Below are 17,540 nucleotides of genomic sequence, written 5' to 3' on the forward strand. Positions count from 1 at the left end.
CTTATATTTGATAAAATTTTTCTTTTTTAGTAGGTTTATTAAAATGATTAAATTTGATGAGTTATTTTTTTTATAGGATTTTCTACTTATTCGAGCTTGATTAATTTGTGTTAAATGAGTTGACTTCAAATTTGGGATTTCTTTAAATTAACGAGACAAGCTCGTACACAATTTTATACTCGTTATATAAATGAGTTGAGTTCAAACCGAATTTTCAATAAACCAAACAACCTCAAACAGAAAAAACTTAGCACATCCCGTTCATAACTGGATTGGTATATCATATAACTGATCAAGCTTTTAAATTTCATATCTTTATGATAGCTTGTGCTCCTAGTTATTTTCTTGTTAAGGGATTTTAGTAGCCTAACGGTAACTTTAAAAGTTACAATCATTTACAAAACTTCTTCAGTCGTTATTACTTCTATTATTTGAGATTTTGAATGCTTGCGTAAATGTCTAAAAAAATCATGGTGAAAATATCTAAAACATAAAGATAAAGATAACCAGATAGGATAACAATAGTAACCAAAAGTAACCAAAGTAATCTATTATGACTTTCAAAATTTCAGAAAAATTAGTAACCAAAAGTAATCTATTATGACTTTCAAAATTGTGACGTCTATCACAATCCTATTTGGTTCTCTGGCTGAAAAACAGGTGAACTTGAAAGGACACCGGGGCGCGTGAACAAGTTAAAATCTGATTCCAGTTTTTAAAACTGCCAAGTTCATTTTGTTTTTGCCCTTTTCAAACTGGATCCAAGGAAAGAAGACCGTTCCTCGATTTTGCTGCCTTAATTACATTCACAAAATCTCTCTTAAGGACTAGGATTATATCCTACACTACAGGCTAGTGGCTAGTGCTACAGCCTACAGCCCAGTTTAGTGACTTCAGTCTTCTTCTCTCAGTTTTGACTGACCTCCTGGCTTCCTTCTCCATCACTACCGCCCCATCAGAATAGTTACCATTTACTTCCAATACCAACCATTGGCTTCTTCTTCATACAGCCTTTCAATCTTCTGGCAAAAGAGAAAGTGACCCATTTGGAGTTTTAGTCATGTCTTTATCTTTCCTTAACTTCAAAACAGATAGCATTGGCAAAAATTGAGAGATTACCATTTCACTGGGAGATAAGGGAAAAGAAAGAGAGGTCTGGGGCTGATCTGGGCTTCTCAAGAAACAGGCAAACAACAATGGTTGCTGGAAAAGTGAAAGTCGCCATGGGATTACAAAAATCACCACTCATAACTCCAAAGCCAAAACCCTCTTCAGAGTCATCCCCAAAACCAGCATTTTCCTCATCAGCCAGTTCTGGAAAGCAGCAGCCGTCAAACCAAAAAGGACCTGGTTTTTCGCGTTCATTTGGAGCTTATTTCCCCCGCTCGTCCGCCCAAGTCCAGCCTCGCCCGCCAGACGTGGCCGAGCTCCTTCGATTAGTGGAAGAGCTAAGGGAAAGGGAGTCCCGGTTGAAAACAGAACTGCTGGAGCAAAAACTCTTGAGAGAGTCTATCGCCATTCTCCCGGTTCTGGAAAGTCAAATCTCTAACAAAGACGTGGAAATCGAAAAATCCAAGAGGAAGATCGAATGCTTAGAGGATGAAAACGAAAGATTACGCCAAGAAGTGGAGGTTTTACACATGGAAATTTCTAAGCAAAATTGTAGATACGAAGAAAAGATAAACTGTTTGGAATCACAAGTTTCAGAGATGAAGAAGTCCAATGAAGAACTCGCAACCGCCGTTTCATCGTCACAAAAACAAGTCGATTTTCTCATCAAGTCGAAGAGTTTTAGGAAAAGTTTGAGCATACAAACAAATGGTCAAGTGAATGTTCAAGCTACAGTTGATAGTAGTAATAATGGTGCTTTAAATTTGAAATCTGAATACGAGACAAAAAAGGAGGATAGCACATTAGGACTGGTTGAGAACGAAAAACCAAGGCATGGTCGTCGCAACTCTGATGAAATAGTAGATTCTTCAGAAAATTTAATGGGTTTAAAATCCCGCGCTCCCCGGGTTCCTAAACCGCCTCCACGGCCGTCGTCTTCGCTTCTTTCATCGTGTTCATCTTCATCATCTGCTTCATTGCGTTCTTCATTATCTTCACCTTCATACGGGTGGTTATCTGATTCAGCAGAACGGGCACTGGCAGAAATATCTAATATTCCTCCACCGCCGCCACCTCCACCAGCCCCCCCAGCAGCAGCAGCAGTAAAACAAGCAATAGCTCCACCACCTCCTCCTCCTCCTCCTCCACCGCCGCCTTCACGGCATTCCAAGGCGGCTCCGCCACCACCTCCTCCCCCTCCTCCGCCAAGAGGGTTGAAGCCTGTGCCGGCTAAGGTGAGGAGGGTGCCCGAGGTGGTGGAGTTTTATCATTCCCTGATGAGAAGGGATTCGCGGCGGGATACTGGCTGCGGAGCAGGTGGCGCCGCCGAGGTTCCTGCGGCGGGTGCGACGGCTAAGGATATGATAGGAGAGATTGAGAACCGGTCTACTCATTTACTAGCTGTAAGTTTTATTTTTCTTTTTTCTTTTTTTTCTGAGCCCAATTATCTTTGTCTGAGTCTATTTACTATTTTGCCACTGGGTTTTGGTCCTTTGAGACCCTCTGTCATTGAAAGCTGACCAGTCCCTAGTGTCTTTTTGCTTTTGCTATACCCCTATCTGCGCTTTTTGTTGGTTTTTCCTTTGTTTTCTATACAAGATAAGACAGCCTATGGATTCGACAAATCCAATTTGGTTTTTAATGCAAGGGTTGTCATCTTAATGCCAGCATGTGGGCAATTATGACAATTCAATGCCAAGAACTTCTTCCAAATCAAAGTTACACTCAATGCAGAAGAACAACGGTTCTTGAAAATTTTCGTACTTTGTCTGTTGGTGGGACTTGGCCCCAGATTTCATATTGTTCATAAAATTGGCTACCTCAAATGTGAAAATTTCATGTTGTTGTTGCCTACAACTATACCTATATCTTTGCCAAGTATATGAGAATTGTTAGAACAGATATGGGGATTTAACATTTGTCACTACTACTGTTTGAAATGTTTAAATTGTTGCATCCCATTTTTATTGGTTAGTTGTTCAGATTATGATGTGGATAAATTTCAGATTAAGACAGATGTAGAAACACAAGGAGATTTTATCAGGTTCCTAATCAAAGAAGTTGAGAATGCTGCATTTACAGATATTGAGGATGTTGTGCCTTTTGTAAAGTGGCTTGATGATGAGCTATCTTTCCTGGTAACCTTCGTCTTAATCTACAACAACTATTTTATTTTATTTTATTTTTTGGTATCTGCCCACTTAAAATTGAGGTTCTCAATTTTCTTCCTTAGGTTGATGAAAGGGCAGTATTGAAACACTTCAATTGGCCTGAGCAGAAGGCAGATGCATTAAGAGAAGCTGCATTTGGGTATTGTGATCTGAAAAAGCTCGAATCTGAGGCGTCTTCATTTCGTGATGATCCTAGACACCCTTGTTCTTCGGCTCTCAAGAAAATGCAGGCCTTGTTTGATAAGTAATGCATTTCTCTCACTTACACTCGTTAAACTATCTTTTATTTTCAGTCTCTCATCTTTCTTTACAAGAATAGTTCTACTATAAAATCCCATAAATTTTTGTTTGGATTGGCATTTTTTCCCAAAAAAAAACTTTTACGTTTTCGGCGAACACATTTTTCAATCACCTTTTTACCTCACATACATCAAATCGAAACAGCACATTTTTCTACAGATTTTTCAAAAAAAAAAATAGCAATCTAAGGATGATAAGGACACACCAACTATGATGCATGAATTTGTACGTAGGTCTATTATTCTAAGAATGATATAGGTGATTTAATTTCAGACCCTACATATTTAAATAAGTTTTTCTCATAGTTGTTTAACCTAATTGGTAGTTAGCTTTTTCGTTTCTGCATGACTTTTTAAGCGTACCTAGCTAGTAGACGAATATCGTAATTGATTGTTTTCCACCCTACTAAACAAGATGCTTGTTTTCTTGTGCAACAGAGTAGAGCATGGTGTCTACAATTTGTCAAGAATGAGGGAATCTGCAACAAACCGATACAAAGGGTTTCATATTCCAATGGAGTGGATGCTAGATACTGGATATGTTAGTCAGGTATAATTTACTTTTAAATTCAGGTTTGGCCCTCGTAATTGGAGTAAAACTCTTTAAAATTCTGATTAGGAAAACAGCCCAGTTACAAATTCATAATTGCTCACTGATTTTCTGTCCCCTGCTCACATCTGCAAGCAAACTACAATATTGTACACGTACAGAAAAGCCAACTATTGCTAATAATATAATCATTTATAGGTGGTCCATGCAATAATTGTATGTTTGTTGGTATGATTCAATTGGCAAGAACTCGACCTCGCATTAGAAATATTTGGGTTTTGCCTCCTATGGATTGTCATTTTTCCTCGAAAATTTTTTTACATTTTTTATGAGCACATTTTTCAATCACTTTTTTGCTTTGCATGCATTAAATCGTTCCAATATATTTTTTTTTTTATAAAATCTCTAGAAAATAGCAATTCAGACGGACCAGCTCCGTTGATAGTAGGAACTAGTAAGTAATTGAACCCTTAATCCTCCTAAACTTTACATTAAAAAAAAAGTAATAATTACATGTTCATGTTTAGATGTACAACTTTTTATCCATGTAAGGCCAATCTGATTTGCCCAAACCAGTGGACTTCTTGTTATACAAACTAGTACCCGAGTACCAAGAGATGGTGAATAAAAAAATTGAAAGACTTTGGTCTACCAAGAATTATGCCAAAGTATCGATAGGTCTTACTAGATGACAAAGAGAAATAGAAAAATTATTAGCATACCTCAATTACTATGCCCACGCCTGCATGGGCACATGTGAATACTCAGATCTCTAGCATTTTATTTGCTTGTCTGCATTGCTTTTGATGTTTGTTGTAGGTGAGTATAAAAAGAATCAGATTCTACTTGTTGACCTTTTAATATATATCACTATGGTTTTTTATATTTCCACACTTGTGTTGACCGGAATTCTTTTAATGGGGGGGGTGGCCTTAATAATTGCGAGTCTAAAGTGGAAAGGTGTGAAGTTTCCTTCCAATTCTCTTTGGATTTACATAAACCAATATGCATAGGTTTGCATGCAGAGTCATTCCTTTCTTCATGTGTCTTGTTTAGGCAATTAAGACTTTAATGTGTTAATTTAATGTTTATTAAGGAAGACAAATTGGATCTTAAATTCCATATTTTACGTGTATTGTCTATGATGTTGTTGCAATAGATTGATTGACTAGTAGTAGTGTATTAGAAATAATAATACAATAGAATTAACAAAAAACAAAAGTAAGAGAAAGGATTTTTCCTTCCTTGGGAGCATCAATCATCTTGCATTGTTTACCTAATGCTCTGCTTTATCGTTTTCTTCCTTTTTGCTGCTTTTACGCGGGTGGTGGTTGTTACCTTCCATATTTGGGATTTGCAACAAATTAACCTTACACGCAAGTTGATGGCTCAGATTCAGATAGATATGCACACAGAATCTATTGTACAATAATGGTTAGGTGTTTTTGAGCTTCAAATGTTATGTGAATATCCACCTAAATTGTAACATGTAATTGCTACAATTGGTTGGGGTGCTATCCTAATCTGTGTAAGTGTTCCAAAAGCGCAAGTGTTCCAATAACATGAAAACCCCACTTGGGAAATAAATTTACTATCACCGAGAATTATGATGGTCCTCTGAATTAAAGATGGCAAATTTTGGCCATAATCCATTTCAAGAACTGTTTCAATTCCCTCTTGGTTGGGGAATGCCACAAATGAGATGAGGGCTTGTGATTGATAATAATGCATGGGGGCGGGGACATTATTGCAGATAAAGCTGGCATCTGTGAAATTGGCCATGAAGTACATGAAGAGAGTTTCAGCAGAACTTGAGACCGTGGGTGGTGGTCCCGAGGAAGAAGAGCTTATAGTTCAAGGTGTTAGGTTTGCCTTCCGGGTTCACCAGGTAATGTTTGGCTTGCATTCAGTACACGACGATCCCTACCATTTTGGCTTTTCTCCTTCACATGCATATACAAGTCCATATACACACGTATAAAATTGAAACATGCATTTACCTTCGCGAAATTTCCTAAATTAAAACCTTGTGTAGAGCTGAATGTATGTCTTGCATTTCATGTCAAGATTGACTAATTCACACACCATCAGGGGAGGGTAGAGTTGGGTGGTAAGGTGAGAATATCATAGTTATAAAACCCGTTCTAACGTCGAACCAGTCAATCCGGTGAATTGGCCATAAGCCCTCGTTTGCGGTTGCGGTACATGAAGTGCTTTCTTATACGTCATTGCAACTCCAAATGGGGCTTAACACACTACCAAAGATATAGTACTACCATATTAATTTGGTAATTTACAAGGGCATTTTAGTAATTAAGCATGGTTATCAGTAATCAAAATGCATGTTTTCATTAGGTAATTTATTTTTGCTACAATGCTTGCCTAATTGATTTTTGGTTGTACATTGTTGCAGTTCGCTGGTGGTTTTGATGTGGAGACAATGAGGGCGTTTCAAGAGCTGAGGGACAAGGCAAGGTCCTGCCATGTACAATGTCAAAATCAGCAACAACACAAGTACCTTTGCAGGTCCACAGCTTACTAATAATCTCATCTGTAGCCAACTCAGCTTCAGAAACTGGCTTCCATGACATTTTGGTGTAAAGATACAAGAGGGATAATCACAGATGTGAATATACAATTGCCTGCTGCCATTTTGCACTTAAATATATACATTGATTTATTTTATAATAACCTCAATTGTTTCTCAACTTAAAAGAAGAAGACTGAAATTTGGTGGATGCCAAAATCATCGAGCCCCCCACCTTCGTAGATTTGCAAGGGCCAATGTTTGCACGAGGTTTTCGAATCTAATTCAATCGATGATTTGTGGGTGCGTTTGGAGCTGCGGTAGTTTATTGAAAAATATTTCTTCTCTAGTAGGATTTTAAATAAAAATGCTTATTAACTGTTTAAATACTTTTAAATATATTATTTGAAGACATAATTCAACAAATACTCATTGTATTGAATAGTGTGTAATTTGAAAATTTTTAAAAGTGTTTATCTTTGTATTTGATTCATAATATAGGATAAAATGATTAAATTTGATGTTTTATTTTTTAAAATCACAAAAGCTACTCTAAAAGCATCACATTTGAGATTTTGCTAAAAATGCTTTGAGCACCAGAAACTCTACTTCTAAATTTATGAGATGATGTTCATCAAACACTTTAAAAGTTACTTTTAACACCTAAAAGTACTTTTTTACTAAAAGCATTGCAATTCCAAACGGGGCTAATTTGGAGTTGCGGTGCTTTCTGTTAAAATAGTGCTTTTAGAAGATAAAAGCACTTTTAACATGTTTGATCAACATCATTCCTAGAATTTAGGAGTAGAGTTTTTGGCCATTAAAGTTCTTTTAGCATAAGCTCAAAATTATTGATTTTAGAGCAACTTTTATGTTTAAAAATATAAAAAATTAACTTAACAACTTTATTATAAATTTTGAACTAAATGAAGAGATAAATATATTTTAGAAATTCAAAATCACCTATTATCAAATAGAAAAAGTACTTATGCAAGTACGTACCTACATAATATGATTAACTACTTAATTAGTACTTTGATAAAAAGTTCTATTAATTAACATGCTTCCTGATAAACCATGCAACTCCAAACATACCCTTAATAAGAATTGGCATGATTTTCTTCCCTTGCGTAAGCATTTTCTCGAAGAGAAAACTGCATTTGGAAGTAAGTTTGGAGCATGTCCCGGCGTAGTGCTAAATTGAAGTGGGGCGGATGTTCTCTTGTTCGCCATCAAATTAGTCAATTGCAGTGAACACAACCCCTTCAGAAATTTGGGCCGGCTGTGCTCATCGAAGGTTTTGAATTGGGTTTCGTGTCTTCCTCCTCCATGAGTGGTTAGATAGGAGATTATTCTAAGAGAAAGATTAGGAATAAGACGTCATAATATAATGATACGAAATATATGAAATAAAAATGTGATTCGTATTATAAAAAATTGCTTAGAAAATATATTTAAGATGCAAAAAAAATGATATTTGCAAAAAATTGGATATCCAAACACAATACTTCAAGTGTCAACCATAGAGATATTAATTAAGTAATCGTGAGATCCTTAATTCCATCCTCATACCTTCCATAATCTTCGTTTCCTTTGCAAGACTTAGAACCATCCTTGAACAAATGTCAAAAAAATAAAAAGTACAAAAATATTTTAATAAGGGTTCTTCAATGTTTCAAGACCTAACTCAACTAATATGGGATATTAGTTTCTTGGTTAAGTAAGAAAGCTTCCACGTAAACAAAATATTATAGAAATACCTTTTCCTTTTGATATTCAATGGGAAGGAGAAAAGATAGACATTATGTAAATTGTGGTGACACTAAAACTCTTTGAATTGTACATTTGGACTTTGTGTTAAAAATAGCACTCATAATAATTCTTTGAGATGTAATGTATGTTAAGTAAAAGATGAATTAAAACTTTATGAAAAAAATATTCATTTAAAAACTCAAAATTATTCATGAAACTAACAATTCAACTCTTGTAATTTGTGTTTGATAGTGGTTAATTTTATAAAGAAAGCATCTCATAAATTTGTAAAGAAAACATTGGTGAATTATAAAGAAAGAAAATCCAACAATAAAAAAAGAAAATTGCAATTCAACTGCGTTTTGTGAGGACCTAGTCCGTTCGTACGTTGAGATTAGGGTTATTCATTATTTTGTACGGTTAAATTAAGGTTTTAGGGCTAAGGAGAAACCCTAATCTCGGCCAAGATTGAAAACCCTAACTTTGCTTATGATAAAACCCTAGTTTCTGCGGTATTCTAGTGTGTGTTTTGGCACAAGTAAAAATAAGATTTGTTATAGTTTACAGAGGTTTAACAAGTTTGAAAATGGTTAGTAAACTCTGGATTAGTAAACCTCTAGTGTTACAATATTAGAAAGCTTAAGAGGAGTTTTGTTTATCGCCCGCCTTTTCTACATTTTCTTTATTAGAAAAATTCCCCAGATAATTTTTATGAGTAAATATAGATTTTAAATGATTTTTCTAGTATCGGTTAGTTTTTGCGAAATTAAGAACGTACATCGGATGTGGGACCCACTAGTGCGAAAAGTTCGGAAAAATTCGGCCAACTAGGTTAAGTTTTGGATATTGGATTTCATTTACCAGGTGTTATGAGATAATTGAAGGTTGTTATATGGATGAGAGTGGAGAGAGACAAAGTGATAGAGATGCATTAAATAAGGTGACAAGTGTCACCATAAGATTAACTCTTACAATTTGACTTACTATTCATACTTTTACCATTTTGCTTAAATATCTCAAAAATTTGACCCAAAAATTATCAAAAATTCCTCCATAAGAGCCGCCCCTCTCTTCTTCTCTTCCTCTCTCTCTTACTCCAAGCACAAGGAAGAAACACTTCAATCTTGTTCCAAATCATCAAAACCAACCATCCAACCTTGATTTTGCTCCATAAAACACCTTCAAGTGGTGGTTATGAGTTGTTTTGTGGATTTGTTTGGAAAGTTAAGGTGGTCAATAGCTCTCTCTCTTGTTCTTAAGGTAAGTTGTGAAGAACCACCTTCTTCCTTTAATTGATGCTTAAATCATACTTAGTGGTAGCATAAGATGCAAAGTTATGGTTTATTTCTTGATTTGTGGTTGTAGTGATGAAGTTTTATTATTTTTGGGAATTTTCTGTTTTAATATAAGCATGATGGTATGGTTATCTATGATAATGGGAAATGGTATATAATAACTCTAGGAGGTGGAACAAGTGATTAATTGCACCCAATTTCTGATTTGGAAGGAATTTGAGAAAATTAGGGTTTTATATCCCCAATTCTGTCCGATTTTGTATCTCATGGTTAGAGGCCGAATTGGCCTTGGCTTAAAACATGAAAGTTGTAGGTAATGATGTTTTAAAAGTGCCTGCAAATTTCAGGTCCATCGGAGTAGTGTAGAGTGAGATAACTCGAAATTACTATTGCTGTTCTGGTTTACCCAGAATTGGAAAACTGTGATTGTAATTGGTTGTTTTGGCTAGGAATGCTTCCGAATTGATTGTTGTGGTCTTCTGATGAAATGTAGCCCTGTTTCTAAGCTTTCATATGACTTTGGAATTTCTGGATTTAGACTTGTGTAGGCTAAGTTATGATGTTTACGCTAGACTGCATTTTGTGAACCTGTTTGCGGTTCTGGGATTTTGTACTGCATTTTGACCTAGTTATACTCGAAACTAGATTGAGTGGTCTTCTTCAACATTGTAGCCCCTTGAGTCCTGAATATACCTGTAAAATCTCAGGTCAAATGGATTAGTGTACTCTGAGTTATGGACAAAAACCTCAGGCCTGTTGTTTTAGACATTACTTGGTGTACGTTTGGAATTTCAGCTTCTGACCGTGGGTTTTTCCGTTTTGATACCTTGCGAATTGGGTGCTGATCCCTTCATAAGAAATTTAGATCGTGGTCTCAGCTTCGAAATGGTATAGAGTGCGTCGAAATCCAAGTTCCGTAGCTCCTGTTATGACCGAAATAAAAGTGATCGTCAGAACTGCCTTGTATCTGGACAGTTCTGACGGGTACTTTGGCACTCGATTTTCGTTCTGTTTTGAGTGGATTCAGGTCTTGGCCAAAACATCAAAGTTTTACCTTATGTCTCAGCTTTCTAATGCCTTTGGAATTTTCTGATTTGGAGTTGTGAGCTGGGAGTTATGGTCTAGCAAAAACCCTGTTCGTCACCCTAAGACGTAAACTTCTGGTACCGTCTTCCACGATTTCGGCCTGCTTTGATTCAGATCTAGATTAAGGTGTCTTCATGAAAATTGTAGCTCTATCTCATAGCTTCGAAACGGTATCTTGTTCACTTTGATCCAACATTTTTAGCCTAACTTTTGACCAAAACGGTTTGAGATGGCAGATTTGGCCGTCCCGTTTGCCGTTCCGCGCATACGCGTGTGCCCCTTTTTGCCGTTTCTGCACTTGCGCGTGCCAATTTTGTCGTTCGGCTTGTTTTAAGTACGTTAGTGGCCGTTTGTGATATATTATGACACAATCTTCTATTTCAGACAGTGGTGAGTTAGGCGGAGCCGGTGGGGCTCACTACTAGCGAAACATGCGCGAAGCAATTTTGCTTTTGTACTACTTTTGTATTTTGAGTAAGTATTCAGGCCGCTTTTATGTGTTAGTTGCTTATGTGTTTCGACATGTATGAAGAGGGTACTTAGGCGAGGGTGTACTTTATCGCACTCGCTCTAAACCCGAATTTACGCTCATATTTGTACATGACATATGTATGTGAATCATTTTGGAACTAAAACCCTTGAGCTTGTGGCTCGGGGTGATTTTGAATAATTTTGTGAAGTTTGTGAGTTTGGGGCGAGCTCTTGACCTAGATGGACTATTCGAGCCGGTTAGGGCTTGGTCGAAGTCAGTCCAACCTGGTTGGAGGTCACCAAGTTTGTGAATCCGGTTCACCGAGTATGTGGACCAAGTTTGTGACCCGAGCTTGTGACTCAAGCTCAAGTTTGTGATTTCGTTCGCCCGGGCAAATTTGTGAGGTGACTGGCCAGTGAGGGTGATAAGGTGTCGGTGGGTGTACAAGTGAAGTTCTACGGACCATTAAGTGTGGTCGACGGAGTGTCGGCAGGAGATCACGCATGGCATACGAATTGGTTTTGGAGCCACCTGTATCCTTATTATGTGATGTTATTTTTCTGCTTTTGCTTTACTCTTACTATGTCACTGTTGTTACGTGAAATTTACGCTTTTGCCCCTGTTTACTTACTAAGCATATAGCTTACCTCATTGCTTTTGTTTTCCTTAGCAGGGGCCGACGCGGGGAGTTTTGGCTCGTACACTAGTATAGTTAGATTGACTTGTATTAGTTGAACAGTTAGAATGTTTGTTTTTGTTTTTGTGGTTTGTATAAGAACCCTTCTTAGGGTCTATCTTCTGCTGGTGGTGGTTATAGTGTATTAGAGTGGTTTGACTCGAGACTTTTGAAGATGTAAATATAACTTTTGGGATTGTATATATTGTATATAGTGATCTTTCGATTTATCTAGTTTTATTGCGTTAAGTTTTGAGTCCTGGCGCGAGTTAGGCAGGCGGCCCGCCGATACCCTTGGGTTCGCCCTTAGGAAAAGCGGGGTCGTCACACGTTTGTATTGAAAATTTTGACAAAAAATTTGAAATCCTCCCAAATCTTTCTAATTGTTTATTTAAGAAGACATTTAAATTTATAAATCACAAATTATTGTCAGGTTCAAAGCGTGTTTTGATTTTTGATAATGGATGAATTATAAATTTAAATAGCTTTTAAGCAATATTTATGTGAATTTCCTTGGTCAAATTCCTCATCCAATTGAATTTATTTCCAATATTTATGTGCCTCTATCTCTATCTTACCACAATTATGCAACCTATATGAAAAAAAAAAAAGAATTATAAAGATAATAAATTTTAAAATTAGATTACTTTGGATATATATTTTAAAAGAAGAGTTATTTTGGCAATAAACTACAGCTATTAGTGCCCAATGGAAGCAAGATCAAGAAGCTAAGAAACAAAATGATGATTGCTTCTACTTCTTTCACTGCCACCTCCACTGCTAAACTTCTTCATTCTTCTTCTGCAACCCGCAATTCTAACCCTTTTCTTGGATTCACACACAAGACGCCTACCAAACAGTCCTCTTCTCCGCCTCGCCGTGTCCTCCACCTGGTTCTCACGGCTTCAATTTCAAGATCATCACCACCAGCAGCTCCACCACCATCGCAACCCAAAACAAGCATGGCTAGTGAAACTGTTCCCTCCCCTTCAATGAAGCTGTTGTTCGTTGAAATGGGTGTTGGATATGATCAACATGGGTACTTTCTATTCTTTTTCAATCCCCTTACCACCTTTTTGTTTCGATATTCAATCTTTTTCGATATCTGAGTTTTTTTTCAAGTGTTAAAGAAATTGGGAAGTGGATATATAGAATAACTGTGGTTCTCCATACGTTGTCATGTGGAATTGATACTTTCTTGGGAGTCGTATGTGTATGGGAAATTGATGGAGAAGGAGAGGGAAGAGTGAAAAATGAGTGAGGGAATATGGGGAGAAAAAGAATAAAGAGTCAAATAAGCGGAAGAAGAGAGAGAGCAGAAACAGGAAAGGAAGAAGAAAGCGATCTCTGAGAGATTTGACTTTAAAGTCGACCTCTATGACATTAAAACTTTAGAGGGGATTTTTCACAAATTTTCCTGGTTTGGGAATAACAAATTAAAACTAGAAATAATATATTGTTTTCAAAATTTCAACACAAGTTTCAAAATTCAAGTATATAGCCCATTGCATAAAAGCGGGATTTTGGATGTAGTTTTAGCTGAAATTAGAGAATGGAAAGGTAAGACGTAGCTTGCTAGTGATTTCTTAAGAATACAAAGAGATGGGACTTTGGCCTGAGCCCTATTATACAGAGCAGTTTGTTTGCTGTATGTTTTTTCGTTAAAACAAAAAAAGGATCTTGGATTAAGCATATTGGAAATGAGTGAATGAACAGGCAGGTCAATAGTTTAGATGAATTTCGTGGATTTTGGACTGGACCATATGATATGCAGTAATAAGCTAATGTGCATGTTGGTTTGAGTAGAATGGGATTTTGGACTGAATCCAGTTTAAACAAATGGATGAACAGGCAAGATATTACTTCAGCTGCCATGCGAGCTTGTAGGGATGCTATCTCTTCCAACTCCATTCCTGCCTTCAGGAGAGGTAATTGTCACCTTGTTATTATTAACTAAAGTGTTAATCTGTTCATAAGTTTCTGATGATTTATTCATCTATTATTATGTATGGAAGCAATATATGCAACTATCTGAAAATTACAAGGTCATATGTGAACACTTTTTGTTGTGCTTATTGATCGAGGAATAATTGTTGGTTTTCATTGCTCCAACTTAATTTATGAATTCACATGTGGGGTTGGATTTACTGCTTCATTATTCAGAAAGAATGTATGCCTGATTACCCCAGAATGCTAGCAATTCAAGTAGAACATCTTTGAACTTAGAAAGAAACATAACTAGAATACTTCCCCTACCTTTTCTTGAGTGTCTTTGCGATTTGGAGATCGAGGCTTGTTGCTGCAGGGACTAAGATATGAATGAGGGTCCTCTGGCCATTTATTCTTTAACTCAAAGCCAATGTTTTGATAATTGTTAGCCAGAGGGACTGCCTATATTTGTTTCTGGCTCTTAATCTTGGATACTATGCATCCTATAACATTTTAAGATGAAATATTCTTATCTGAATCTGGAATTTTAGTCTGCTTGCTACCAAATTGCAGAGTCCACTCAGACTCTGAGCAGATAGAAGTATTTCATTGGAATAACTAGGGTGAAAACGTTTCAAGAGTCAAACATTTCTTAGAAGATGCCTTCTGCCTTTCTCACTGAACTGAGCACTGTAGCTTCCCTTTTTCTCTGAACAACTAGGATATTATTACCTATCAATGCCCAATTTAAGACCATCAATTGCCAAACTTGTTTTCATGCTCGCTTTCTGTTTCCTATCCTCACCCCCAGTGCTGTTTGTCCTCTTTTGATAAGCAAGCTTGGGTTTCAAGGTACCTTTTAACTGCTTCAAAAACGATAGTGTCTTTTATTTAGATACCATGAGTAACAAGCACATATTCAGTTGTACTGTGATTTCTATTACTCGGCTTTCTTCGTGATGTATGTATTGATTATAATAGTATTCTTATCATAAACAGCTGACTTAACCATGCATTCCTTCTTTACCACGATTAGATATCTTGATGGCGCTGCACATTCCTTGTGTAATGTGTTGAAAGACTAGAAAGGTCAGGATTCATTGGCTGAACCTCTATTGTTGTTTGAAAGAAGAAACAAGGTATAGACAAAAGGATAGAGAATAGAACATCAAAGCAGTAGCTCAGATGTTCCGTGCAGGTTTTTGAATTCTGAAATCTATGTTGGTTTTTTTCAAATCTTTGGTTCCTCAATTGTCTTGGTTGTACAATTGGGTTTTTCTAGTTGCTGCCAATTAGAATGAGTAATTGAAACATGTATTTGAACCCTTTGTTGTTTTTAAAGTTAAGCAGAACATTTGATTCAGCTTTTGTCATAGCTTTGCGTGTGCAAATCTTGAGATGCAAACCATTTTGCGGCAACCTTGTGCTTGCACGGATACCTTTCTATATTTATCTGTTTATAAAGAAAAAATCCTATATTTGATTCTCTTCTCTCTCTCAAATTTGAAGCTTGCACTCTTTGATTATTAACTTTAGAAACTGTTGGTATCTATTTGTGCCAGCCAGAAGCTCTATGCTGAGCCATATTAAGAATATTCAAAGAGAAAAAATTAACAATGTGAAGAAAATGTAATTCTGCATTTATGACAACAAGGAAATGCACTTCAAATATTTTAGTTGCAAACGGTTTGCTTTGTCTAGGTCAAACTATGGCTTGTTTTTTTCTCCTAATTTGGATATTCTGTTGTTGGTCTTTTTTTAGTGCGGCATTATGTTGTCATTTGTAAGCCTTTAAATTGAATGTTTATTGTTGTAAGTAGTAACTTATGTAGTAGAATGCTTTGCTTATTGCAGGTTCTATACCTGGTGTTTCATTTAATGAGATGAAACTACAGATCAAATTGGGAGTTCCTCGACCTCTCCAGAATTCCCTGGAAATTGAGAAAGTCAAGTCTGTTTTCCCTTAGTGAGTATAATGCACTCTTTTCAGTACTGTGTATAAACCCAACCTTCTGATTCTCAAATACGTATTGGAGCTTAGCATAATTTCTTTATGAAGTTTGCATCAGATTCTTATCGCTGAGGTACTGTCATGTTGTCCATTTCTGTCTTAGGTTATTCTTAACTTGTAATTAAGATATCCTAGATAAATCCCATTATATGTCAATTTTGCTGATATATCAAGCTGTGTGTCTATTGTTCTTCTTGTTGTATGGCATTCTCTTATAGTTTTTAGTAACAATGATGCATAATTAACAAAAGTATTACCATCTTTTCAAAGAAAAAGTTCTTTTTGTCCTGGAGTTTTCTCAAGAATACAGGGTCTTATATAGAAGCTTCTTTCTATTTCCCAACTTTTCGGTAACTCTGAAAGTGTTAGATTTCATGTTGTTACTTTTCTTCTTTCTCCTTATTGTTGTTACTGGGGGTTGGTTTTCAGCTCGAGAAGGACAGTAGGTGGGGGGAAGGGGAACTGGGAGAAAATTCAACCTTTTCTTTTAATTGCCTCAAAAAATGTTCTTTCTCTGCGACTCATGGCTGTCTTTTTGTCTCTTTGACAGTGGAAGCATCTTGAGCGTTGAAGTCGTGGATGGTGGGCTGATATGCTCAAGTGGTGTGCACGTAGAAGAAATGGGTGATAAGAATGATGACTGCTACATTGTGAATGCTGCTGTTTACGTTGGCTATTGAGTTGTTTTCGTGACTGTCTAAAGATGTCAGCTTTATCCCTTTGTCCTCATTACCAAGTATATCACTTTCACCTTGATGGCTTACCAGAACTGCGTAGGATAGATGGTTCTTTTTCCAGATAACGTAATAGGCACAAAATGATTCAAAATAGTGGATTTGTTTGTTTTTTCTTGCTGACTCACACAGAGATGTGTGTGGACAAACACGACATGTCTGTCTTGCTTAGATTTGCTAATATGCCTTTGTTTGTTGTGGTTGTGTTGCTTGTCTTTTTATAGACCTTGAGATGTTTGAATTTTACCACATGTTGTCTGAGATTGATAAATATGCCGATACCAATGATGCTGTTTTTCGTGATGTCTTCTCTGGCATTTTCTGCATGTCAAACTACCGACACGGCTACCGCTACCGCCACCGCCACCGCTACCACCACCGCTACCTACCGCCTCCGCCACCGCTGCTGCATCCAGCATGACAAAAACAGCATTTCTTGCTGCTATGATCTGCCGATCCCGCTACCGCCACCGCATCTAGCATGACAAAAATAGTATTCTTTGCTGACTTGCTGCTATGATCCGCCGATCCCAATGCATGCTAAAAGCAAGACTTGAGGGAGTAAGGGCAAAAGAAGATGAGGATCAGAATTTTCTCATATGCCGACATCATGATTGGGGTCATCTCTACCTGGTTGCTTGCATTTGTGTTACTAACACGTGAAAGATACTTGATCATGAGGTGTATACAGGATTAAGTTTTTGTACTCTCTTTTGTCTCTACTTTTCCGGTTGAGACAGATTTCTCTTTGCCAAAGTCCGCCAATTGGTTACCTTTGCACGTCCTGAGCCTTTATCTTTGCTTTTCTTTTCTCGTTTGGTAGTAGAATTTGAGCTATAATTATGAGGGGCCTAACGAATTACTCGTATCTTTGACTGACTTTACATGGTAAATGAAATGTCAGTAGTTGAGAGGTTGTGTTGGTGCT

The 17,540-nt window shown here is 36.9% G+C and overlaps 2 protein-coding genes across 3 annotated transcripts; both read left to right on the top strand.

Annotated features, from left to right (window-relative positions):
* Positions 1–1,015: 1,015 nt before the first annotated feature.
* On the top strand, positions 1,016–6,821 carry LOC113731050 (protein INCREASED PETAL GROWTH ANISOTROPY 1). Its single transcript, XM_027256087.2, has 6 exons — positions 1,016–2,513; positions 3,117–3,248; positions 3,344–3,525; positions 4,019–4,130; positions 5,884–6,018; positions 6,544–6,821. The coding sequence occupies exons 1-6, from the start codon at positions 1,197–1,199 to the stop codon at positions 6,670–6,672; spliced, it is 2,007 nt and encodes a 668-aa protein (XP_027111888.1). The 5' UTR covers positions 1,016–1,196; the 3' UTR covers positions 6,673–6,821.
* Positions 6,822–12,629: 5,808 nt separating this feature from the next.
* LOC113731053 (uncharacterized) lies at positions 12,630–17,392 on the top strand. 2 transcript variants are annotated; one of them, XR_003458476.2, is made up of 5 exons: positions 12,630–12,977; positions 13,790–13,866; positions 15,722–15,833; positions 16,429–16,614; positions 17,029–17,392. XR_003458476.2 is itself a non-coding variant. In XM_027256089.2 (4 exons), the coding sequence occupies exons 1-4, from the start codon at positions 12,679–12,681 to the stop codon at positions 16,556–16,558; spliced, it is 618 nt and encodes a 205-aa protein (XP_027111890.1). In that variant the 5' UTR covers positions 12,632–12,678; the 3' UTR covers positions 16,559–17,392. The 2 variants fall into 2 exon arrangements, 1 of the variants encoding a protein (XP_027111890.1); XM_027256089.2 differs by having other exon boundaries at positions 12,632–12,977; positions 16,429–17,392.
* The last annotated feature ends 148 nt before the right edge of the window (positions 17,393–17,540 follow it).

The sequence above is a fragment of the Coffea arabica genome, chromosome 2c (genome assembly GCF_036785885.1).
Source record: "Coffea arabica cultivar ET-39 chromosome 2c, Coffea Arabica ET-39 HiFi, whole genome shotgun sequence".
Taxonomy (NCBI): Eukaryota; Viridiplantae; Streptophyta; class Magnoliopsida; order Gentianales; family Rubiaceae; genus Coffea; species Coffea arabica.

Excerpts from the sequence above, each read along its gene's own strand:
- LOC113731050 (XM_027256087.2), top strand. The coding sequence starts at position 1,197 with ATGGTTGCTGGAAAAGTGAAAGTCGCCATGGGATTACAAAAATCACCA. Across the intron at positions 2,514-3,116 it reads GGTCTACTCATTTACTAGCT|ATTAAGACAGATGTAGAAAC; the intron begins GTAAGTTTTATT and ends GATAAATTTCAG. Across the intron at positions 4,131-5,883 it reads ATACTGGATATGTTAGTCAG|ATAAAGCTGGCATCTGTGAA; the intron begins GTATAATTTACT and ends ACATTATTGCAG.
- LOC113731053 (XM_027256089.2), top strand. The coding sequence starts at position 12,679 with ATGATGATTGCTTCTACTTCTTTCACTGCCACCTCCACTGCTAAACTT. Across the intron at positions 13,867-15,721 it reads CATTCCTGCCTTCAGGAGAG|GTTCTATACCTGGTGTTTCA; the intron begins GTAATTGTCACC and ends TGCTTATTGCAG. Across the intron at positions 15,834-16,428 it reads GTCAAGTCTGTTTTCCCTTA|TGGAAGCATCTTGAGCGTTG; the intron begins GTGAGTATAATG and ends TCTCTTTGACAG.